General features: G+C 36.4%; 1 protein-coding gene across 1 annotated transcript in view; it reads right to left on the bottom strand.

The window, feature by feature from the left end:
• Window positions 1-664: 664 nt before the first annotated feature.
• cpne7 (copine VII) overlaps window positions 665-25,774 on the bottom strand; it is a 50,240-nt gene continuing 25,130 nt past the window's right edge. Inside the window, exons 9-15 of the mRNA XM_079446316.1 lie at window positions 25,278-25,337; window positions 24,141-24,274; window positions 8,963-9,017; window positions 7,133-7,184; window positions 5,367-5,500; window positions 2,803-3,039; window positions 665-1,612 (exon numbers count right to left, since the gene is read on the bottom strand). Coding sequence (XP_079302442.1) covers window positions 1,472-1,612; window positions 2,803-3,039; window positions 5,367-5,500; window positions 7,133-7,184; window positions 8,963-9,017; window positions 24,141-24,274; window positions 25,278-25,337 — 813 coding nt within the window. The 3' untranslated portion in view covers window positions 665-1,471. The remainder of the gene's footprint in view (window positions 1,613-2,802; window positions 3,040-5,366; window positions 5,501-7,132; window positions 7,185-8,962; window positions 9,018-24,140; window positions 24,275-25,277; window positions 25,338-25,774) is intronic.

The raw sequence follows: 25,774 nt of genomic DNA, 5'->3' as shown, positions 1-25,774 counted from the left end.
TTAGGTTAGTTTAATTTCCAAATAAAACTCATTGCTTTAAAGCTGATCTGTGTTTTGATGTTAAAATTCTTTGTTTTATTGCATATAGTGTTTACCCTTGTGAAAAAGAAGCACACTTTAGCATACTTTTTAAAAAGAGAACTTATTACAGAAATATATATGTGCAAACCTCTCACTCCACCAATCTCACATAGGTGGAGTGAGATTGGGGCGGGACTATCTGTTTGGCCCACTAATGACGGGGGTGGGGGTGGGGGTGGGGGGTGTATTTAAAACAATTTGAAAACCACCGAATTATAGTATTTATGAAATCCTCTTGGTTCTGCTACAGGCGCAGAAATTACACACTTCACCTTTTTAGAGCACTCCTCTCATGATTGACAAAGTGCCTGTGGAATTTCTTTTCCCTCTTGGCGATATTCACGTGTTTCCACAAACCATGCGCAGACTTGTAGACAGAATTCACAATTTTCTCATGCAAGCAACTGACAAGTTAACAAATAATTCTTATGTCCTGTATAATTTCTGTTGGCTGATCAACACTTTATGATCACCAATCAGACATGTTTGTTAGGGGTTGTTGACAGAAGATGCATTCGAGCTAGACACAACAGAATAAAACAGACTGCAAGAATCTCAAGACACGTTTTAAAAAGGTATTTTTCCGTAAACAACTCATTTTAATTTGACGTCTTAATAATGCTCATGGCGCAAGATGCTAAAAAACATCAGGAAACATCAGGATTTGAAGATGCAGCTTATCCAAGAGGGTTTCATCGTGCAAACTGTCAAACAGTGCTCTGTCACCATGCTAATTGAAGCACCACTGCTAAAATATTTAAAAGTAGTCATTCTGATTAATCGACTAGCCAGATGATGACCATTCTCACACACCAATTATCTTTACATCAAGATGATGATGATTTTAGCAATGAACTATGCATGTATGTCCAGCAAAATCAAAGCAAACTCTTTTAGTCAATGTACATGCTATTATCTATAGATTTATTCTTCATATTACATTGTATTGTATGTTTCTCAGCATTTCTCCCCCAGTTCTCAAGGAGTCCAGGAATGAAAAGAGCCCACGGGCAGGCAGAGCAAAGTCTTCAAAAGCTCTGAAGGACATACAAAACAGCAGAATGCAGAAGTGGCCTTGTGAAGTTGAAAAGAGTCAGAGGGGATCAGAAGGCCTGGTCCTGATGGGAATTCAATATATTGTTTGCTTTTATGCGAGGCAGAGGGGAAAAGGACTCCGGTTTGCATGCTGGGAGAGCAGTTCTGGTGTCAAGGGCAAGATCAGACACCAAGATCCAAACCGTCAGTCATGAATGAACAGCTTACGAATGAACAAAACGTAGTCAGGATGACAGCGTATACTATATGTTGTGGCAGAGCAGCCCTGTCCCAGCTCTCATCTGTTTCAGTACTGTGGAGGTGTACAGGACTGACCCGGACCTCAGGTCGAGTGTTATTCAGGTGTGTTGGCGATGGAGCTGGGGGTTGAATTCAGCACTGGGTTCATCGGCGGTATGGCCTTGTGACTGAAGTACTCCACTACCTGTTTAGGCACCTCTGCTAGGACACATTTTGCCAGTGCAGCTGGTGAAGCCTGCAAAAGTCACATTTTACAATAGTGAAAAGAGCAAATCAACCAAATTCATGGTAAATTGTGTTCAAAGAAAAGCATGAGCAAAGTACAGTTTGTAATTTAAATAGTTTGGTAGCGAGCCAAGCAGCAGGCTATTGAGAGTATTTACACATTTTTAATCCTCACTTTTCTAAAATGACTGTTTTCTCTTGTTTTCTGGCTGTGTACATCAGTTCAGGGAACAAACAGCTCTTATGGAGAGACTGTGAAGCTCTAAGAGCCATTTCTAGCCGAACACCACTGGCATATATTGATTCGGGTCCGCCTGCTTCATTCACCCACAAACCATGGCATTTATGCAAGGCATCCATGCCTCCTTTTACAACGCGTTAAAAGTACTTTTCAAATTTTAAGGCCATAAAAAGTAGTGCAATGTATTAGTTTTTGTTTGCAAAGGTCTCACATTTCAGATGGACATTCATTACTATACTTTTACTGTACTTATACTTCCTTATATTTACCTGCACCTAACTGTCAACATGTCTTAATGTGCTTAACTAATGATGTCTTTTAAAATATTTTCTAGATTATAATTTTTTTATGAAAGCCTGTTACCTCCCCAGAGTTAAAAAAAAAAATTAATTAATAAAAATATGATTGCAAATTTTATTCTCATAGTAGTGACTTGATATCTCCCAATTGTAACTCTACAGTATATCCTGCGATGCAACTTTGTTTAAATTTTTAACTTTGTTTTGTCTTATTTCACAACGTGACAATATCTCAAAATTGCAGTTTTATTTCTTGTGATCTTGACTTTTTTTTCAGAATTCATAACTTTATTTCTCACATTTATTTACATCTAAAAATGCAATCTTTTAAAATTGATCTCCCTTTATCTCATTTACCTTTTTTTATGCTTTACATACATGTTTCTTATAGGGTGAGGATTAAAATTGCAAACATTGTTAATTGTGATTTAACATTTTTTTTTATATTAATTGATATTATTTTTGTATGTTCTAGATTATTGATTATTACTGTTTATGAAAGCATATTTTCTCACCAGAATAATTTTGTTTTAATTCTTAAGCGTAACTCTGTAGATGCCCTCTTTCTAAGTACAAGATCTACAGGAACTACGGGATCTACAATAAAACATGTACCTTCATTTGCAAATTCCCAGTGACTAAGAACTGATAAAAACTGACCGTTTTAAAGTCTCTGAAGGGCACAAACTGGACGATGTCCCTCAAGACGGGTTCCCCTTTGGGTGAGCGCAGGACTCCATCGTCCCCATCAAGGATCTGCATGTCTGTGAAGTCGGCGTTTCCTACTCCCACTATAATGATGGACATAGGTTGGTAGGAGGCCCGAACAATGGCCTCCCGTGTATCGGCCATGTCTGTTACCACCCCGTCTGTGAGGATCAGCAGGATATGATACAGCTGGCAAAGAAACAGACTGTTATCAGTTATATTGTCTGATTTATACAATTTTATAAACATGTTCAGAGCTTCATCCACTAAGCATTCACTTTCAAGGAAAAATGGTCATTAATGGAAATCATCATTACTTACTGATCCTCATGTTGTTCTAAACCTGTATTCTTTTTTTCAGTTTGTTTAGCATAAAAAGCCCCCAAAAGGTGCAAAAAAAATAAAAATCACCATGTACGATTCTTCAAAAATTCTACTGAACAGAAAAAATAACATAATTTGGGTTTGGAATAACATGAGAGTAAGTAAATAAAAACTGAATTTTAATTTATAGGTGCACTGTTCTTTTAAATGTCTCGATAGTAATGAACAGAATATTGGATACCCTTCTAAAACAGGCAGTCAGTGGGCTAAAATTAGTTACATTTACTGGCCTAAACATCCCAGCGGTCCTGTCAACATTAAACATGCAATATCTACAGTTTGAATGAATGGCCTGGTTTCTGAACATTGATCTCACTGAGCTCATTTACTGAAAAATGATCACTTTTGGGGAAGGGGTGATGTAAGATTAAATAATAAATGAAGATCATCACAAGGACATATTGTGTAGAAGACAGCAATGAAATAGAGCAATGCAAAGCTAATTGCTAAGCTTGAGGGCAAATATTTGACCCGAGACCATTAAATGGCACGTAAAGGGACTTAATAGAACTCTAAATTGATTGTAGCTGTGTTAATTACCAAAACAGCCCGCAAGATAATCCGCTAAAAAAAAAAAAACTTTAAGCGGTTTCATTTGGACCTAAATTTCAAAGGTTATGTGAACAAAACCAAGGACAGAAGATAAAACCCCAAAAGAACAGACAGGGGCAAAATCATTAAACCACTTTTAAGAGCAGAATGTCAGAGCAAAATCCATTTTAACTCACATTTCACCTGCAGTCCAGACACTAAATTCATGTCACCATGCATATTTCATCATGCATATTTACTTTAAATCATATGAAATTAAGTCCTTTCTTTGAATTTAATTCATTTCATTGAAAGGACAAACACGTCTTTTCAATGCAAATTTGGAAAGGGTAGAAACCATCACTGCTATTTGCATGATGCAATTAACCCTGCAATATTACTGAAGCCTGTCACGGTGCACACACAAGGGAGGAACAAGGAACACGGAGACGAGGATGTAAACTCAAATATATGTCTTTCCTGACAACATCAAGACAGCGCAGAACAAGGCAAGACTGACACAGACAGGAACACCGGGGAGTAACGAGTAGACCAGACGAAATCAAACTCAACAGACAGGACTATAAATACACAGGTAAATCATGGCTAACGAGACAAACACAGCTGGACAAGAATTAACTAATGATTACATATAACAAGGACAGGAAACGAACCAAATATGGACACAAGAGGCAGGAACATATGGCACACACGACAGAGGACTGACAAAGCCGAATACCTTATTCAGAAAGGTGCAAATAATGAATTCTACTGAATATTCTTTAGACTGATTATCCAACAAGCAGAAGGATGAAGTGATATTTTTAACGAATATCTAAAATTACAGTACAATAGTGAGTCAATGTGACTGAAGTCTGAACTTTAGAAAAATGCACATGCATTTATGAAATCCAATTTTAGAGTAACATTAACCTATACTATATATTTTAAAAGAACTTACGCTGTTATCGTTATATTTCTGATTCAAGCAGAACTTTTCTTCATTTGCTATTTAGCTTTTTTTAATTTTACATAAATTGTGTAATAAACATTTTAGTTCCATCTAAAATATGGTTATTTAGTTTCAGATTTAAGCCCTGCCTACATTTGAATATACAGTAGATATCAATTTTGAAGTGGAAAGTCTTCATGATTTAAAAATAAAAATGATTTTTTTTAAATTTCAAATATAAATGTATTTGTTTGTTTATTTATTTATTATTAACTTATTATTATTTAAAAAAACTCCTAATTTGCTGCTTATTGATAGTAAGTAAGGTTGTTGGTTTAGTAGTTACGTTTATAACCTGACATATATCCAGACACATGATGTAAAATGCACTTTCTAGATTTTAAAATATGTGAATAACAGTGGTGGAGAAACACTGTTCAGTCTCAGTGAAGTATACCAGATCATGATAGTCAGCGGTATCTTCCACTACATAGAATCCACTGAGGAATTTCCCCATGCAAACAGCCACCAGCAGCGCTATTGAGACCGTGTTTCCACAATTACCTTATTGCATAATTCCTTTGTGTTTATTTTTAATGAATTTCCCCTTCAGTGCTGTGCCATAAACAGAAACTTTAAAGCTACTCACAGAAGCATCTTTGATGGGTTCTTTCCCAGCTGCCAGCTTAGCTATTCTGTTGATGATGGGAGCCACATTAGTGGGACCGTAGAGCTGGATCTTGGGCAGGCAGTTTTGGTAGGCTTCCACGACCCCCTGGATCTCTGATCAGAGAGAGATGGGACACGGCTATCACTTCTGTTCTGGAGGCTTATTTGTATTTCTCTCTCTGTCTCGAAAGGCTTCTGAGAGCAGTGCTGAAGTATTGGCAGTGAACGCAACAGATTTTGGGATCAAGAGACTGACTTGGAACTCTCCATCTTCTGCAGAAACGTGAAAGGACTATAGCAAGCCCAAGATTTTTCACAGTCCTCACACATTCTTTTTGAGTGTTAAAGCAACGGTTCACCCAGAAATTAAAATTTGGTCATTATTTACTCACCCTCATGCTGTTCCAAAACCATATGACTTTACTTGAAGCCTTTATGTATAATGCATTATAAAGTATAATGTATGTTGCAATTCATTATATCTTTTTACAAATGACTGTAACCAAAGTTAAATCATAATTATATTTGCAGATTCCTTGTTGCATCTGAAATTGGTTGTCATGTGCATCACACATTATATTTTCTAAAGGTGAAACAATGAATAGATATCATAATGCATTATAACTGTGGTTACAAATATTCTAGATTATACGTTTAATTATAAGGTGCATCATAAATAGTGCATTAAAAAAAGTTATAATAATTTTAACCAAAGTTAAATGCATAATAATATTAGCAGATTCCTTGTTGCATCTGAAATAGGTTGTTTGTCATGTGCATTGCACATTATATTTTCTAAAAGTGAAACAATGAATAGATAAGTATAATGTATAATATAACTGCATTACATAGTGCATAAAAAAAACACCTTATAATACATTATATAAAAAGGCTTTAAGTAGAAGCATTAATAACTTGGCTTCGTCTTTGAAACACAAAAGCAGAAATGTGGAAGAATGTAACTGGAGTCTGAGTTGTTGAGCTCTAATATGATATGAGCATTATAAATCTTCAGAAATAATACAGTATGTGTGACTTACAGTCTAAAAAACGGCCTAAACCCCACTAAAATATCCAGTTTAAACTGGTGTGTTTGTGTTTTTAAACCTGCCAGCTGATCTAGTCACCTGGCCGAACAACTACCATGTTCCAAAAACCAGCTTAACTACCTTGAGCTGGTATAACCAACTTGTTTGTTGCTAGTCCAAGATGGTCAACCAGCAAATGAGTAGTGTAGACTAACCAGCTACCAGCTTCCAAACACAGTTAGGAGAATCTTAAACTAGATTCTCCTGCCATCTCATTCTCACTTATGCCTTTCGACAGATTTCCTGTGCATTGATTGGTCTGGTGACGCAGCCTTAAAGGCACACAATATTTGAATGGATGCTGACAGTTAAGGCTGAGATTTTCTGTAAATAGAACATATTTGGATCTGTTCTTCACACAAAGATGGCTTCAGGAGAAAGTGGTGCACAAGTCATATGGGATCACTTTTATGAAATGTTTATAGTGCTTTTTTTAAAAGAGTGGCCATTCCTCAAGATTTCTCCTTTTGTTTTCCACAGAAGAAAGAAAGTCATATAAAGTTTAAAACATCAGTGAGGGTAAAAGTAAACAATGACAGACTTTTATTTGTGAGTGAACTTTTCCTATAACTGACTAAAGCTTCAAAAACATGTCTCTGTTCAGTTCCCATGAGATGTTCCTTCACTTACTAACATACAAAGTGCTTGTCACTCTTACCTTCACATTCATCATCCTCCGGGTTGAAATTGATGGCAAAGTCATGAGACACCTGTAGTTTGGATAAAAAATAAATAAATAAAAAAAACACGCAGTAAGGCTTTGTTTATCCAGCTTCTATTACAGACCTGTTTTCTGGTTAAAAACCTAATTCAACATCATAAATCCTGCTGTTAAAGAAAGGCAATAAATCATGCTGTGCTTATTTGCATGTTTTTAAGAAAAATACTTTCTGCAACACTATGCATGAAGTGACCTGATGATGATGCTAAAAAAAATACAGATTTTCCATTATAAGCAACAACCACTGTGGGCCCCCTCTGGTACTTTTGTAGCACACATTGCATTGAAATTGATTTTCTTTTGTTGAAAAATACATTCTGAATATAACTATAATTATTATATTTCCTTGAAAAAGGAAATAGAGCTCATAGCTAGTGCAGTGCAATCTGCCTGAACAAACAGAGCATAAAATGAAATCCTGTGACAGTTAACTGTGAACACTCAGGGAAGCCTTTGCAAGCTGTTATTATTTTAAGTCTGTGAGAATAGCCCCTTTTCTGTAAAGGTTGTTGTTTCATGAGAGATCCGTAAATAAAAATAAAACAAGTTATGACTTTGCATATTTGAGATACACAGTGCCAGAGACTGTGCTTTGCTGATCCGACTGGTCTACCAAATATAGAAAATGGTAGATACCTCCACATTTAGAAATTATATACTAGCAGACAACCCTTTTATAAAAAAAAGAAGTGCACTTAATTGTATTGAATGTGCACTTGTATTGTACTTCAAAGCTTAAATGTATATTAAAAAAAATAATAATTATATATATATATATATATATATATATATATATATATATATATATATATATATATATATATATATATATATATGCAAATAATATAACCTTAATGAAGTAAAAAGCCGCTTAAGTGAACTTAAAGAAAGAACACTTTAATGACTTCTCCATAACACAATGTCAAACATGCTTTAAAGTTTAGATGTGTTGACTTGCATATTAAAGCACATGTAAATTAATTGATTGTAATTTTACTGCACTTCAATTACATTTATTACAATGTACTAAATTAAACTTAAATACATGACACGCGTTTCAATTTAAATGACATTAAAGTATATTTTAATTTACCATAAATGCTTGTCAGTACACACAATCAAGTAAACAATAGAAGAATAAACCCGGTTTCACAGACAGGGCTTAGACTAAGCCAGGATTAGGCCATTGTTCAATTAGGACATTTAAGTCATTTTTATAAACGTGCCTTAGAAAAAAACATTACTGGTGTGCATCTAAAGACAAAACAAAGGCACTGATATGTTTTAAGATCAGTCAGTGCAAGTTTCTTTCAGTTGAACAGCTCAGACTTACATTTTAGTCTAGGACTAGGCTTAAGCCTTGTTTGTGAAACCGGGGGTTAAACATTTAATATGAATTTAGACTATATTACACTATTATTTAAAATGCAATTAACATGGAATTAAGTCTCCAAAAAGTTTGAAACAATACACACTCATATATTCTTTTAAAGTATATTATTTCTGTAATAAGCATATGCTAAAAAAAGTACAACACAAGGGGTTGTATTCATGTGTATCTGTTCATTCTTCTCACACAGACTTTAGTATGTACTGCAAAATGTACTAACAAGCATGTATGCACTAAAATATACTTTAATGTAATTTCTTTTGAGACTTTTATGCCATGCAAGTAAATATATGTGCAATTTAGTTGAACGTGTACTACTACTTTTTTACAAGGGACCACATGTGAATCTACATAAAGTAGATAAAAAGGTCTTTTACCTCATAATTAGGTGGAATTCTTGCTCCAAAGCCCAAAGCAGAGAATCGTTTGTCACTGGGATCAGATAAATACATTCATTAGTAAATAAAACACATTGGGAAAAGATATAAAAAAAAAAAAAAGGGCAAAAGACCAAATAATGTGAGCACCTCACAAATTGGCAATATTTCCTTATTAAAGTGTTTTACCATTTGCCCTTAATACAGCTTCCAGCCTACTTAGTGTCACGGTCACCAGGAGTAAGGATCGAGGAGACTCAGGAAATAACTTCACAACGTCTTTTAATCGAAACCAAATGCCAAGGAACACAGGAACATGGAGATCCTGTGTTCGCAGGAGAATTGATGCACACAAAGACAATTAATAGCCTACATGAAGACAGGGAAACACAGGGCTTATAAACAGAAGCTAATCTAGATAATTAATAACACAGGGCTGGGAATTAATGAACTAATAAGAAAAACGAGGACAGGAACTAACCAAATATGGGCACGAGAGGAGGGGAAACACAAGACACAGAGAGACAAAGTCTGACACTACTCCCCCCTCCCGGAAGGCACGTCCCGCGCCTACCAACATCCAACGGGGAGGGGGCGCTGTGGAGGCCTCCAGGGACCAGGAGGCAGGACTACCGGCGGACTATGGCCGGTCAGGGGACTCTGGAGACAATGGCGGGTCAGGGAGCTTGGGCGGCCATGGAGGATCCGCCTTAGAGCCCGCGGCCCCAGCCCCCACCTCAGCCTCTACGGTCGGAGCCCTACTACCCCGCCAAAAAAATTCCTTGGGGAAAGTAGGGGCTGTATCCGGCTGGCATGTTGGAGGTGCAGACTCCTGGGGGCGCTCGGGCAGCGAGGACTCCTGGGGGGACTGGCCCTGGAGAAGCGGGCACTGGAGGGCGCTGTCGAGGAGCGGGCACTGGGCTTGGGTGAGAAACGACCGGCGGGCTTGCCACAATCTCAGCCGGCGGGCTTGGGTGAGCCGCAGACGGCGGCAGGCTTGGGAGAGCTGCGGACGACGGCGGCTGGTTCTGGCTCGGGGCAGGACACTCTCCAGACACTGGAGGATCCCTTCCCTCCATTCTAGTCCAGTGGTGTCTGGGAGGTCCACGGGACGATGGGAATTGGCCCCCGTGCCAGAACAGCGAGAGGATGGTGGCATCATCGAGGGCCGTCACCGCGGCGATCCTGCAGAATTCCCAAGAATATTCAATGAACGGGAGATCTAGGTGAGCAAGGGTGATAAAGCGGGTGGCGGTTTCCATCGCCACGGGAGAAAACCAGGAGAAACAAAAAATTTTTCAAAAACAGGGAAAAACCAAACGGGGAAAACGGCGCAGAGGTAACTGTATTTTTTAAGGTCAGCTGTTCTGTCACGGTCCCCAGGAGTAAGGAGCGAGGAGACTCAGGAGATAACTTCACAACGTCTTTTAATCGAAACCAAATGCCAAGGAACACAGGAACATGGAGATCCTGTGTTCGCAGGAGAATTGATGCACACAAAGACAATTAACAGCCGACATGAAGACAGGGAAACACAGGGCTTATAAACAGAAGCTAATCTAGATAATTAATAACACAGGGCTGGGAACTAGTGAACCAATAAGCAAAACGAGGACAGGAACAGGAACTAACCAAATATGGGCACGAGAGGAGGGGAAACACAAGGAGGAAATCGGCTCCTCACTCTTCTCTCCATAACTGCCACAATGGTTTAATAATATTCAGGTCAGGTGATTTGTCTGGCCAGAGGAGATGCCAAAGTGTATCTCGGTGCTCCAAATGTCCCGGTTTTATGATCATGACAGCTTTTGGAGCAACAGTGGCTTTGTGAAGTTCTCTCTGGTTGTTTTTGTTTTTAGTGAAAACGGGGTGAATATTGAGGTTGCTGTCATTTTTGCAGCAGTTGTTCTGTGTTGTTTGGACACAGTCCTTCTTAGCACTTGACTGCCCTATCATCCACTTTTGGTTTTTGCCCACTTTTTTTTGCTTAAATGAATAGTCATAATTGTAAAGGCTGTTGCTGTTAACGCACCAAACAATTGGGCTGTTAAGGTTACAAAAGCTCCTGTTAAACAGGCTCTCATGATTTATACTTTTTGAAAGTACATTTCACCCATGGGTTGAACTAAATATATACTACATAAACAATGAAAACACATTTATAGATTTACATTTACTCACCTTCAAGTCTTTCCAAACCTGTATAAGTGTCTTTCTTCTGCTGAACACCAAGATATTTTGAAGAATGTTGGTAAGTCAGTGGCTACCAGCAGCTGTTCAGTTACTATAATTCGTTAAAATATCTTTCTTTGTGTTCAGCACAATAAATATTTTGAAGAATGCTGGGAACCAAACAGTTGTTGGTAGCCATTGACTTTTATAGTACGGAAAAAAAAGTACTATAGAATTCAATAGCTAAATGTTTGGTTACCAGCAGTCTTTAAAATATCTTCTTTTGTGTTCAGCAGAGGAAAGAAACTCATGCAAGTTTGGGACAACCTGAGGGTGAGTAAATGATAACATTTTCATTTTGGGGTGAACTACCCCTTTAACCCCTACAGTAATGGGTGTTTACGTTATTTTGTCTAAACTCTATATGTGCAACTCTTCGGTCCTTTCTCACATATTTCATTCATCCAAACTCTTCCGGCTTAGTATCAACAAATACCCCACCGGCATAACAAGTTTCAAATATCAATACGGCACTGGGGTGAAGTGTACTGCTGAGGGGAGAGGTGTGTGTAAGATCATCATATATATGGCGAGTGTTGGAGGGATGAAAGAGACTCCAGAGGGAGAGGGGAAGGCACAGACACAGCAGGATAGCAGATCTACACAGCTGATCACTCAACAGGCGACAACTCACAGCCGTGTGACGGAGAGAGGAAGGGTATCATGGGGTCAGAAGCACAGAGGCGTGCAGCAGAGAGCTGAGACATGAGAAACATGATAACCACGGGCACAGAGCTTGTCTTTCACTTGCTAATGAAAGCTAGATGAGGTAGCACCATTCTGATAGCTGTCACCAGAGGCCACTATTGCCGGCCAATCAATGCCACTTTCTTTCGCTCCAAAATCTGAGGTGTGATTTGAACGAATCGCAGTTGAGCCAAGTGTGTGTATCTTTTCGCAAATAGCATTAATGGACAAAGCTAGTGCAATAACCGACTAAACTGAGTGTGCAGAACTTTTATTCACAGCAAGGTTGTTCCTCATCCAGAACTGAATTGGGAACATCATTTAAAATCCAAATCAATTACTAAATCTGAGTTGCATTTAAAGTGAGGTAACAAACAGGAAGCAGAATTGCAAATTGAATATGAATGTAAGGAAGTATTTAATTAAAAGTACATTAAGAATGAAAATGAATTAAAATTTCATAGAATTCCATATGACTAATGTTTAACTAAACATTAGTCAAACTTGACAAAATCTCATTTAAAATTTTTAAAAAAGTTTGAAAAGTCTTTGAAGTCTTAAAGGTTTACAGGCCCAAAGAAGAGCAGACTGATAGAAAGATAGATTTGTATGTAATATTTCATCAAATAAATGATCCTTTGTGAACCAGGGTGCAACTACACAATTTCCTAGAAAGTATTATGCATGCATTTCTTGCATTAAATAAATGGATAATCTCTATGTATAATGCATTATAAATACTGCATTACATAAGCCTATAAAGGCTTTAAAGTTACCTAATAAACTAACTTACATTTATTTTACTTCAGCTAATTTCTAGTTCTAAGGCAACAAATACTAACATTTTGACTCAAATTAAAATGAAAACTAAAATATATTTTTAAAATCTTGTTTAAAATATTAACAAAAACTATAAAAGTATATCAGTAATACAAAAATTAACAGCCAGAAATTAAACCTTATCAAATAAACCATATTCACTTCCAATCCCCTACAGCAGATCCGGTGACTCTTATGCATATGGATTATCAATGCAATCTGTCAAAAAAATCTGTCCTGCTCGGTTTCCTCCAATTGGACAGAACTCTGGACCCATGTGTGGCTCAGCTGATTCTCCTCACATTAACATGCTTGGTTGCCTGAAGATATCACGCTGTGACAGCTATAGAGGATGTTCCTTCAAGCTGATCCACGAAGAGACACGCACTAATCTCTGACATGATGTAATCGCCATCTCCATAATCACATTTTAGCTAAAGTTAACGAGAGCTATTTGGCTGTGATAATTTGTTTAACATAGTGAAGAAAGGAGTGATTACTGAGATACATCCATGAGAAGATAACAAATATTACAGCTGGTCTATCCTTCTTCATCTCTTGACTTCCAGCCATTTCAGGCACAACTAAACCCATTAAAGCCAAACAACTGCCAAAATCTGTACATTTCTAAAGGCATCAACAACTTTAAGAAGAGCTTTTTACAACTTGCTGGATAATGGCAGGCAAATCATATTTACATGAAAAATACAATTAAAACGGTCAAAGTATGAAATAGGCACATTTAAAAAGGTGATTGTCATAGTAAATATTCACTTTTTTGGGCCCTATTTTAACGATGTAGGCACATGGTCTGAAGCACGTGGCACAGGTGCATTTAGGGCATGTCCGAATCCACTTTTGCTAGTTTAACGACAGAAAAAATACTGCGCCATCGTTTTCAGTTGCCTCAAAATAGCAATGCGCCAACAATGCGCCTGAAAACACCTCGTTTTTAGACTAGCATGCCCATGGGTGCTAGCACATGTGCTATTTAAACAATGTGGTGCCGGATGTAAAAATGATGACTGCATCAGGCATCAGACTGAAACTAGCAAAAAAACACTTGCATCGCGCCAGGCATTGCATTGCGCTGGGTGTATCATAGGGCCCATTGTTTATATGACAAAGATTTCATTAATTATTATTATATACACAACCTAAGTAGACAACTTAAAAAAAAGCATTATGTGAAGTAAAATAGAAAGTGTTAATTGAAAGAATGTTTTATTTCCACATATTTATGAAAATATGCATTGTATATATAAATATGGATCTGCTGGCAGGCCAAAATGCATCTTAAAAAAAAACTTTTAAGTTATAAAAATACAGCATTTACACTTTTTTGTTGATGTTTGTGTGTGTGTGTGTGTGTGTGTGTGTGTGTGTATTTTTTTTTTTTTTACAAATTTTACAAATCTGTTGATAAGCAACTCTAAAGTGTTGTTTTAATATTACTAATATACTATTATAGTTTTAGACAATATTGTGAATTATATTTTATTCCTATGTTTTGTTTACAATTTACTTTTTGTTACAATTTTAGTTATTTCTTGTGTGTCATTTGCATTAGTTTTTTGTTTTTTATGTATAGGCCTATATAGTTTTTATTAACTTTTAGTTTTTAAATTTAGTTTATTTTAGTACTTCAGCTTAAACTAAACAAATGATAAATGTTGTCTTGGCAATTAGCTAAAATATTTTATTATAATTCTAATTTTATTTCAAGTAATTTTTTAAGGTTTCAGTTTTATCTAATGATAATTTGAAGTATGTTAATTTTTCACCACACAGTCACAAAGTGTGTCTGTTCACTTCATTTTAAGAATATAAATTCAAAATATAAAATCCTTTTCATGCTCCTTCCCTGCACTCCAAATGAATTTTCTGATGTGCTGAATCCATCAGCATGATTTATATGTATGATACAATGATGCCTGACATGCTAAACATTCACACATCCGTGATCGCGAGGCAAGCTGTTCCGACAACTGTGACTTCTTCCCTCACTGCCAACTGCTTTGTAAATGAGTAAAAAATAGTGCATTCTCAGCTTCCCAAAAGCATTCAGCTTACTCATAGGCCTCTGTGAAACTGGGTCACAAGAGGTGCATCCATATTGTTCAGTAATATTCCGTTTACTTATTTCAGTTACTCGCATTCTTAATCTCATTCAGTAACTTGATTTCAAACTTTAGCTTCATTTCAAATTTCAAACAATCAAATAGATAGATTCTCCAACAAATGTCAAACCGTTATAGTATCTTTCAGGCAAGCCAATATGGCAAAAAATATATTTTTTATTGCCAAAATATATTTGAAATATATGTTGCGAACAGTGAAGCTTAATTAAATATATATTTCAAATAGAATATATATTTAGTTTCAACCTCCATATACAAAAATATATTTCTAAAAGTATTTCAGGGGCAAGAAAATACATTTCCAGTTTTACAGTAGCCTACATTTAGGCTAAATATAAATGTGGATGGCCTACTAGAAATCAAAAGTAGATTTATAATGATTTAATATTTTTATATATTGCAATACTTATTTATTTATTTCTTAATTATGTCCTTGCTGCCGTTTATTCAAATGTATTATATGTTCACAAGTTATAGACAAACAAATCAAGTTTTTCTTCCAATGAGACACATGCAAATGCATTTTCTTGGACTGGAAAATATAGAGGGAAATATAAATGCTTAAAAAAAAATAGATTCATACATTTTAAATATATTTTCAAAAATATACAAAAAATGGCCAAAACATATTTATGTAAATATATTTTGAAACATATTCAGGCAAATATTATTATTTTTTTATATATATATTTTAAATGTTGCTATATTTTGAAATATTTATTTATATAAATGTTTTTTTTTTTTTTTGGAGAACATCTATTTCTCCATCCAAGGAGGCACAAATGGTTCTAAAAGCTGTACAATTACGAAAAACAAGCTCTTTTCTTGCTCTCTCCCTCTTTCTACGTCAGTACACTAGGAGAAAATGGTCTTTTTTATTTTCCTCAGCACTCTTTTTCACGGCTCCTCAGAGAGATGAGCCCTGATGAGGGCAGTCAGACTGCCACCACCGTCCAGCGTCTCCTCCGAGACAAGGAAAAGGCCTAATCCTGCTTTTAACAAATGCCCAAAATGACAACCTGCAGGGAGCCATACAGCAGCAACAAAGTCAAATTAGTCATGACGCTGCTCGCCAAAGTCACACTGGCTCTGACAACTCATGCAAACAACTGCAACAATACATGCACCAGTAATAAGCCGAGCATGTTGAGCGGAGTTAATTGTTTTTCCACCTATAAGTGAGTCATGCTACCAAAGTTTTTTAAACACAATTACTGGCTTGCACAGATAGAATGCACATGCTCAGACACAAAAAAATTTGTATTTAAATTATAAATCTTAATTGGTATATGATCAGGCTGCAGTGGTTACTTTCATTTTAGATATTATCTGATAGAGATGTACCACATGTGAAAGAGTGTGTATTTCAGGCAACAGCCATTTTGTAAATTCTCTCTCTCTGCCATTTTCTCTGCCCACCAAGAGGATGCATTAAGCAGGCAAAATGAAATCAATATTCTCTTATTTTCACTACCATTATCAGAAAAAAGCAGTGGGATGAATATCCCCCCAAAGCCACGTGTATCTGTCAATGTGGCTGCGGTTGTAGGAATATCAGAAGAAAAAGATTCCCACACGCATTTCTATAAGAGCTGCAAAGAGTCTTTATGCCCACATAAAATAAGATAAAATAACTAAAGCATGCTTCACCATCTCTGCAATCACAATCTATGCAAATATTATCAAGTGTTATAGGAATAGTTCACCCCAAAAAAATGAATGAAAATGAAAATTTACTCACTCTCATTTGGAGAAATTTAGCTTGCTCACCAGTGGATGCTCTGCAGTGAATGGGTGCCGTCAGAATGAGAGTCCAAACTGATAAAAACATCACAATAATCCAGTCTGTCAATTAATGTCTTGTGAAGTTAAAAGCTACGTGTTTGTAAGAAATATATCCATTATTACGATTTTGGGACTGGGACTATTTAGACTGTTTTTGCTTATAAACAAAGCTTGATCTGTGCATATTTCTCTCCTAAGTTAGACAACTTTTTCAATGGAGACACCATTATGATGGACTAGGCTTGTATTCTGGCCAGAAGTTAAAAACATCTTGGTAACTGAGTCGTTGCTTACAAACACACAGTTTTTCACTTCACAAGACATCGATTGATAGACTGGAGTGGTGTGGATTATTGTGAATCTGACATCATTCTGACGGCACCCATTCACTGCAGAGGATCCCTTGGTGAACAATGTTCTAAAACAATGTCCTTTTTCAGAGGACATCACAGGCTGTGTTTAGGCAATGGAAAATTATATTAGGCTCTAATACAGTATGTTTTGTATGACTGAAAAAAATTTCAATCATAAATTATTTGTAATTTAGCTGTCAATATATCAATTTTGTACTTTTTAGTGTCTATACAAGTGTAAGTAATGGAAGTCGTGGTCTAATGGTTAGAGAGTTGGACTCGTAATCGAAAGGTTGCGGGTTCGAGTCCCCGGCCGGCAGGGATTGTCGGTGGGGGGAGTGAATGTACAGCGCTCTCTCCACCCTCAATACCACGACTGAGGTGCCCTTGAGCAAGGCACCGAACCCCCAATTGCTCCCCGGGCGCCGCAGCATGGCTGCCCACTGCTGTGTGTGTGTGTATGTATTTGTTCACTACTCACTGCTGTGTGTGTGCACTTGGATGGGTTAAACGCAGAGCACCAATTTCGAGTATGGGTCACCATACTTGACAATACGTCATGACTTACTTACTTAATGTATGGTGGTAGAAGGCAGCAAACATTATACATATGAATACTCATGAGATCATGTTGGACAAACTTGCAAATGTGTAATGTGTATGCTGACAGTGTGTCCTTACTGTACATTTCAGCATCTAACAAAAATGCAAAAAAAGTATGTTTTTGTACTTGTAGACATTATGTACGGATACAAATACTACATATATACAATTGACAATTTGGTCACACTTTATTTTGATAGTCCACTTTAGACATTCTACCAACTATAAGTAACTTTGTAACTACATGTCAACTAATTTTCATTCATTTGCAACTATATAACTCTCAGAGTAGATTGTTAGGTTAGGTTTAGGGTTAGTAGAATAAGTTGACATATACTTGCAAAGTTTCTCAGTATGTTGTGGACCCATCAAAATAAAGTGTTAGAAGATATTAAGCAGACAGTATACTAATGACATGTAGCTGCAAAGTTACTTACTGTTAGTAGAATGTCTAAAGTGGACTATCGAAATAAAGTGTTACCGAGAATTTTTTGTTTAATTTTTTAATATTATTTCTATAAAAAAAAAAAAAAAAAAAAATCCCACACCATCCCACTAGTATGATCACATCCATCCTGTTTTTAACTTCAAGCGATCACCTGATGTGTAATGATGAGTAACACACCCTCTCAGCCTGATCAGGGAACCCACACAGCGTAGGTGTACAACCCAGGAGAACTTCAAGCATCCTTCAACAAATACCATACACTAAAGTAGTGCAATCTTAAACCAATAGTTCATCCAACAATGAAAATTCTGTCATCATTTATTCAACCTCATGTTGTTCCAAACCCATCAGGCTTTCATTCATCTTCAAAACACAAGTAAAGATATTTTTAATATGCTCTCATGCATTATGTCCATCCGTTGAAAACCTTCTCGCATTAAAGAGTACAAAAAGACAACAGTAATCCATATAAATTGGTTTAATCCAAATCTTCTGAAGAGTCATGATTACTTCATATGAAAGCTTTTATAAACCCTGATCAACGCACATACAGAACATCAAATTTGCTAAATAGAAGCTCAAATGTAATTACTTGACATCCGAAAAGCAATAATGTTTTCTTTTGTGTGTCACACAAGAATGTTTCTTCTATAAGGTTTCCAGTAAAGCTACTGTTTACCATATTTTGATGAGCTCGTATGTGTTGAGAATGTTTATATGTGATCAAAAGCCTAAATAAAATCTGTTAGTTTACCATTTAAAATGTCAACCTCACAGACCGCATCCGAAATCACATACTTCCCCATTAGGTGAATAACAGCATGTGAAAAGAGACTGAATTCACAATATTTAGGTGAAAAGCACTCTGAAGACTTCTGGATTCTGAAGTGTGCATCACTGGTAGGTCACATGACAATAACAACGTGACAAATGTTGCACGTCCTAATTATATTGATACCATACACATGCACACTATATAGATCATAATTTTTAGCGGTTGCAAAGTAATTACTGATTTAAAAGAAGTACCTACTCAGAGAGTATTCTGCGATTTCAGAAGCAGCCATGCTCTTTCACTTATGCCATGGGTATTAAACTGTGAGCAGTTTTATATATTCCAGTTGATATTTATGGGAATTTTTTTTTTATTTAATTGTTATACATAAATTGTAATTTATTGTATACATAAAATGCAAGCTGTTAAACTAGTGTTAGTAGAAAAATAGTCCACAGGGATAATAAAAAAAAAAATAATAATAATAGGGGCTGGGAAGGCTTAAAGATGCTTTATGCTATTTTTTGGCTCTACTAAAGAATAAAATACCATAATATGTTTGCAGATACTTCTCTGAAAGTTCCATTTCCTTCACACTTTCTCGTCAGTGAGTTATTCTACTTGGAAATGTTTGTTCAGTGTCGGAATGTCTGTTTTTGTTTTAGTCTGTGTGGTTCCACCTACTGCCAATTTACCCAATAGTATTTCAACACCCCATGATGCCAGTTAGAGGAAAACAGCAATGGAAGCCAGCAAACAAACCGGATCAAAGATCACAGATTCTACCTGACCTGAGGCATATTAAAACTTGGTTAAATCAACTCATCAAATTATAGTCTAAACATCACCATACATTGTCAACTGCACTCATTCCTGTTGCGTTTCATCAATCTGGCAACTCATGTGAGCGTTGAGTTTGAGGATGAGTGGCTGGGATAAACAACTCTCTCCAATATTTTGAACTTGGAATACAGTACCCATTTTAACCATTAGCAGTCAATATTACATACTGCACCTTTAACATATGAGTGTGTTTCTTCAACTTTTGCCACCATCATATGTTAAGCGTTTCCATTAAGCACAATGCTTTGTTTTTTTAGTTCATTAGGGGGATATAGCTGTTGACTCATTTGGCTTTGATCTGAGAAGAGAATCCTCCCTTTGAAACAGATCTCATTATAAATAAGACGTAATTAACCAGCTCCTATAAGGCTAATTGTAGTAAGCCCACAACAACTTAAGCACATATTGATTTAGTCACTGCGAGTCCAGAACTACCATTAAATAAAACAGGAACCGAAGCAATGATCATGGGATACGGCTGTTTAAAAGACAAACAGTTAATGCCTTTCCGAAAAGAAATGCACTGAACACACTAATGCGCAATGTTCTGGATCAGGCAGGAAAAGGGAAGGCGAAAATTGCAATACTGGACAATTAGAGAGAATAAAGCGACTATATTAACTACCCACACACAATGCTTTAGTTCAGTTTGGATAAATAAAGAGCAAATAATACAGGGAAATTCTCTTTGGCTGATTAGTTGGTTCAGATTTCTTCCTATTGTCTCCCACACTGGGGTTCCACAAGCACAGCGGTTTAATAAGCCACAGACTACAGACACGGGCGAGTCTCTGGCACCAGTCGCTGGCAGGATCTGCGGAGCCATGGGCTATTAGGACGTAGCCCAAAGGAAGGACACAGTCTTAGTCAATGGATCAGACAGACCCCTGATACCTCGCAGAACAAGAAACAAATTAAATAGTGACCCGAGCTAACCAACAATGCCTCAAAGTCAACAAACAGCCTCCAGGCAAGCTTTAGCAAAGTGATCCCTCTAATACTGTACCAAAGTTTGATTTATTTAAGTCATTTACCTTAGTCACAATAATCTAACTGGGTTACAGTATCCATGCATTCAAATGAGAGCCTAAAATCTACATAAAATTGTATTCACAACCCATTTTACTTTCATACTGGGACACATTTCTTTTAGATAAATTTAATGAGAAAAAAATGTTTGGTGGGACCAAAGAAAAAATGCACACTTTTAATAAGTTTATTATTATGGTGTGTTATTATTAATAAGTGTGAACTTGCATGTTAATTGCAATTAAATGAAAATTTTATCTTAAATTTATATGATCCGCTTAAGTAGGACTTAAGTACATCTTTATATGTAATTATTATTATGTTTTTTTGAATTCTTGTATTGTCTTTGAAATAAGGTTAAAGTGCACTGCCGAACAAGCATTTATAGACAACTAAAATATATCTGTAATTACATTTCTATTCATACTTGTATATGTCATGAATTTAAATATATTTAGAATTACACATTTGTAATGAAGTTGCAATTTTGTTCATTAAAAATATATCATCTGTAAATGTCATTTAATAACACTACAGTTCAGATTTTAAGTATGTTAGTCAACACATTAAAATAAGTGCACCTCATAAAAACAATGATTTTTAAAATACACTTTAACATAAAACTTTTAATTTGACATTATTACAAACTGCACTTTTTAAGTGTTAAGAAACAGTCATGAAAGTATACTTTTTAAGCCTTTTCTGTCTTTCTTTCTTTCTTTTTTGTCAAAAAATATACTTTTAATAATTGAAGTATACTACAAGTGCACAATCAATACAAATAAGCACACTAGTTTTTCACAATGGATGGACCGCGGTACTATGAGACCCCATTATTCGGCCCTTTGGGACCCCCATTATTGCTACATTTGCAATTACAAGAAATACAGTTGAAGTTACGTGAATAAACTCATGTGCATATTGCAAGAGACAACAACACACCACAATAGTATGAAATATCACAGCTACAATAAGATGTTCAAAAGACTCTGTAAGTACTGACAAGATGCCAGGAAAAGATTTTCTCATTACTTCATTCATTTCATACCTTGCCAACTGTCAGTGGCACACGTTCCAGCACTATATGTTTCTATGTCAGTTTTACATCTGTAGTGGCATGTTTTCAAGGCCTCTGGTAGTCAGAGGACCTAAGGCACTGGACTAACCGGCCTGGTCTATAACCCACCCTTGGACAGGACTTGTTTTGTCTGTTGGGAACTGACTGGGTCATCAAAAGTGGGTGTTCCAGACCTGAATGCGAGTTGAATGAGGAGGAGTACTTTCTTTCTGAAAAACTGCTGGCACCCACTTTTGAAGAGGTGTTTTGAACAGGAAGAGGAGGCTGAAGGTCAAGTTCACCCTCCAAAGCATCTCGGTGCATTATAATGGAAATGCTTCGTTTAGTTGTTAATTTTTTGCTATTATAGCTTTTCTATTACGCTTATTTAAATGGGGGAGTTTGAGGTAAAGTAAGATATAAAAAGAAAATCTTTTTTTTCAGCAAGGACACATTAAAGCTGCAGTGACAGTAAAGACATTTGTAAGGTTGCAAAAGATTTCTATTTAAAATAAATGCTGAAAATAAAATAAATGTTCATTGAAAATTCTGTTAATCAAAGAATGCGGAAAAATATGCATTCAGCATTGATAATAAAAACCATTATCAATAAATAAGCACCAAAAATTATTAATTATAACTAAAGCAGCAAATCAGCATATAAGAATGATTTCTGAAGGATCTTGTGACACTGACGACTGGAGTAATGATTCACAGGAATATACATTTTAAAATGCATTCAAATAGAAAACAGTTATTTGAAATATTTCACAATATTACAGTACTGTATTTTTTGATCAAATAAATGTAGCCTTGGTGAGCACAAGGGACTTTTGAAAACAATTCGTTTGAAAACAAACATTAAAAATCTACTTCTGACCAGTACACACTTAAGGAAAGGTAAAATAAAATAAAAAGCATAGTATGTGCCCTTTCACATTAAAGAGATAGTTCACCCCCACCATTAAAAATTGCTGTTAATTTACTCACCCTCAGGCCATCCAAGATCTAGGTGGCTTTTTTTTTTTGAGTAGAACAATAAAGAAGATTTTTCGCTGAAACCATGGTCCTTGGTGATTCATAAAACGCAAGTCAGCAGATGCCCGTGTTTCAGAAGCTGAACTTTATTTACAACATTATTACCTGTAATTCAGAGCCTCGGGTAAACAGTCAGGAGTGATGTCCGGTTCGTGAACGAATCATTCTTTTGAATCAGTTCTCTTTGGCGAATTAGTTGAGCTAGTTGAACCAGTTCACCAAATCAAACTGAACCATCTGAAACAGTTAGCTGTTCAAGGAGCACAGATATACAAGTTACCCAATCAAAACACAATTTCGGACATGGCTGACTCCGACATGAAATGAGCCAAAATAATGGTGTATATGATCCCGTGATGCTGGTTTTGCCCACTCATTCAGCGCTACAGTTCCTCCAACGGTCACTGAACTGAAGAAACTGTTCCAACTCGGACTGAGTCGAAGACTGATGAGTCGGTGATACGAGCATGCATGAACTAAGCTTGAATGAAGGGACGAAACCAAAGTTTCATGGTTTCTTATATTTATGTAAAAAGGTGAGCTGATGTTGACAAGTTTACTCACTTTATATGCTTTAGAGCTGTAAAACATCCACATTTCACATCATTATTAAGTGCTTTAATAATATAATTATGTATATGTCATTGCATGATTAATGTACATAAACAAACTAGTGAATTGAACCAGTTCACTGAAAAGAACTGTCCAAAAGAGCCAGTTCACTGAAAATAATCTGATTCCTCACTCTCTGAGGCTATGGGTTACAGGTAATATTGTTGTAAATAATGTTCACAGACAAATCGTTTCGCTTCATAAGATCTCAATACATCATCAGGGGCCACTGGAATTCATTTTGTGTGCCTTGGTATGCTTTTTTTCTCAAAAATGAGCAGCTGCTGATTTGCATTTTATGAATCACCAAGGACCCCGGTTTCAGCTAAAAATCTTCTTTACTGTTCTACTCAAGAGAAAAAAAGTCACCTACAACTTGGATGGCTGGATGGTGAGTAAATTAAGAGCACATTTTTATCCCTTTAATTTTTTATCCCCTTATTAATACATTACATTTTGGAATGCTTTTTAAGTAGGCTACATTTGCATTACTTACATCAGTCACCTAAAATTGCTATTTAGATATTTGTTAAAATTACCAATGGCTTGTGCAGCCTATGTGACATCCCCCAAAAATGATAGTCTTTGTAATCTTTCTTTAAATGTATTTGCTCCACCTTTGACTGTCACTGTACATTTGTGCATTACAGCATAGTCACTAACCTTCAGAGACATTCTACATGCACTAAATTCCAAGAAAAATTACAAGCCTACGTGATAGTGTCCACCTCCATCAGCAGAGACACCAACACTGACCTGTCATAATCCTGGCAGATTTCCCCCACGGCTATCAAGGCTTTAAGATACTCATTTGGCTGATATGGGTTGATGTAGTGCAGGGAACAGCTATTGCGAGGGTCCCCATTGGACGCCGTGAAGTCAATGGCAACCTAGAGAGATAATAGCATGACACACTCGTGATAAAACAGCAAAAATGCAGGACAAAAATGGAATGGGTTACATAATCTGATCGATCGTCAAGTAAATTTAATCACTTTAGTTTCACGCCCGGAACAATAGTTGTCTCCATTGTAGACAATTGAAAGAAAATGTCAGTCTACAAAAAGCCAAGCACTCAAGAGCTGTCTTTCCTGGGAAGTTACACAAAACCGGACTAGAACAGTTCTGCAATCAAATAGCCATCTGTATAAATAATTAAAGAGCTTAAAACGGACAGTATGTACATTTTATTTGTTTAGAGGTGAGCCAGTTGTATAGTCATTCATCAAGCAGATGTTATAATCCAAAATACCACAAACAGCTACCATATGCTCTATAATACAGAAAACCAGCTCATATCCCAGTAAACACTTTATATATTATATTAAGGCACTGTATTACGATCCTATGTGAATCCTGCACCAAAACATTCCCTCTGAGGCTTTCACTACTTGACATCTGATTATCTTTAATTTAACATGCAACTGGAGAATTCGGATATTTAAATAATGAATATTCAATAGAAGTCATTAATAAACTTGGCCCATTTTGGCTGCTCTTAAGGGAAGCATAAGGGTGGGGGACTTAAAACAGTTTGGAGGAGTTATTAATTTGTTCTTTTGCCTCCAGCCGTGAAACAATCACATTCTGACTCAACATAAAACTCAAGAACAGCTGGTCAAAATAGGGACGAAATAGCATATTCTAAGCTTGTTTTAAGAATCTTAGCTATTTTTACTAGCAAACAGGAAATAAAAATACTTAAGAACATTACGTTTGCAGTCTGCCTCACAAAATCGTGTATAATCTACTATAAATGAGCTGCATTTGTGTCGAGGAGGCAGTCATCATTCCAACACGTCTGGCATCAGTATCTACATGGGCAGTAAATCTGTGAAGGGTCTGGATCGCACCGCGGTGCTAAATGTGGAGCGCACTGCTGTTCCCACTTACTGTGAAGTGTATTTGGCAGCCTCCCATGATGTAGTCCAGGAAGGAATAGACTCTGTGAAGCTGCAAAATGAAGAATGGAGGGTGAGTTTCAGAAACCCTGCCACATTTATCTGCCTGGCTCACCGGAAATCACTATCTGCAAGACTACCTGCAAACTTTTAGCCTCTCAAACACACAAGTACTGTACATTAGATACGAAACTAGCCATTCTATTTCATATTCTGATTCATTATATTTAATGCTGGTTTGGTGCTGGTGAAGCTAGTAGGCCAGGAAAGTCTTGCCAGTTAAACTAGATACTTTGTATGAAAACCTTTGCTGTCAAAGTAATCAAATTAATGTGTTGTATGTTGCATGTCTTGTATCTTATTATTAATTTATTTCGCATTTGCTTTGAGTTCAGTGATTGTAATTTCTAGGCATTTGTATGTAGTTTGATAAATCTGCTGACCAGTAAAGTGTGCCGTTGCATAAATGTGCATTAGTACACATGGGCC

This window comes from Barbus barbus (genome assembly GCF_936440315.1).
Source record: "Barbus barbus genome assembly, chromosome: 2".
Classification (NCBI taxonomy): Eukaryota; Metazoa; Chordata; class Actinopteri; order Cypriniformes; family Cyprinidae; genus Barbus; species Barbus barbus.
The sequence above is the reverse complement of the archived record's forward strand: the minus strand, read 5'-3'. Positions and strand labels throughout refer to the sequence as shown.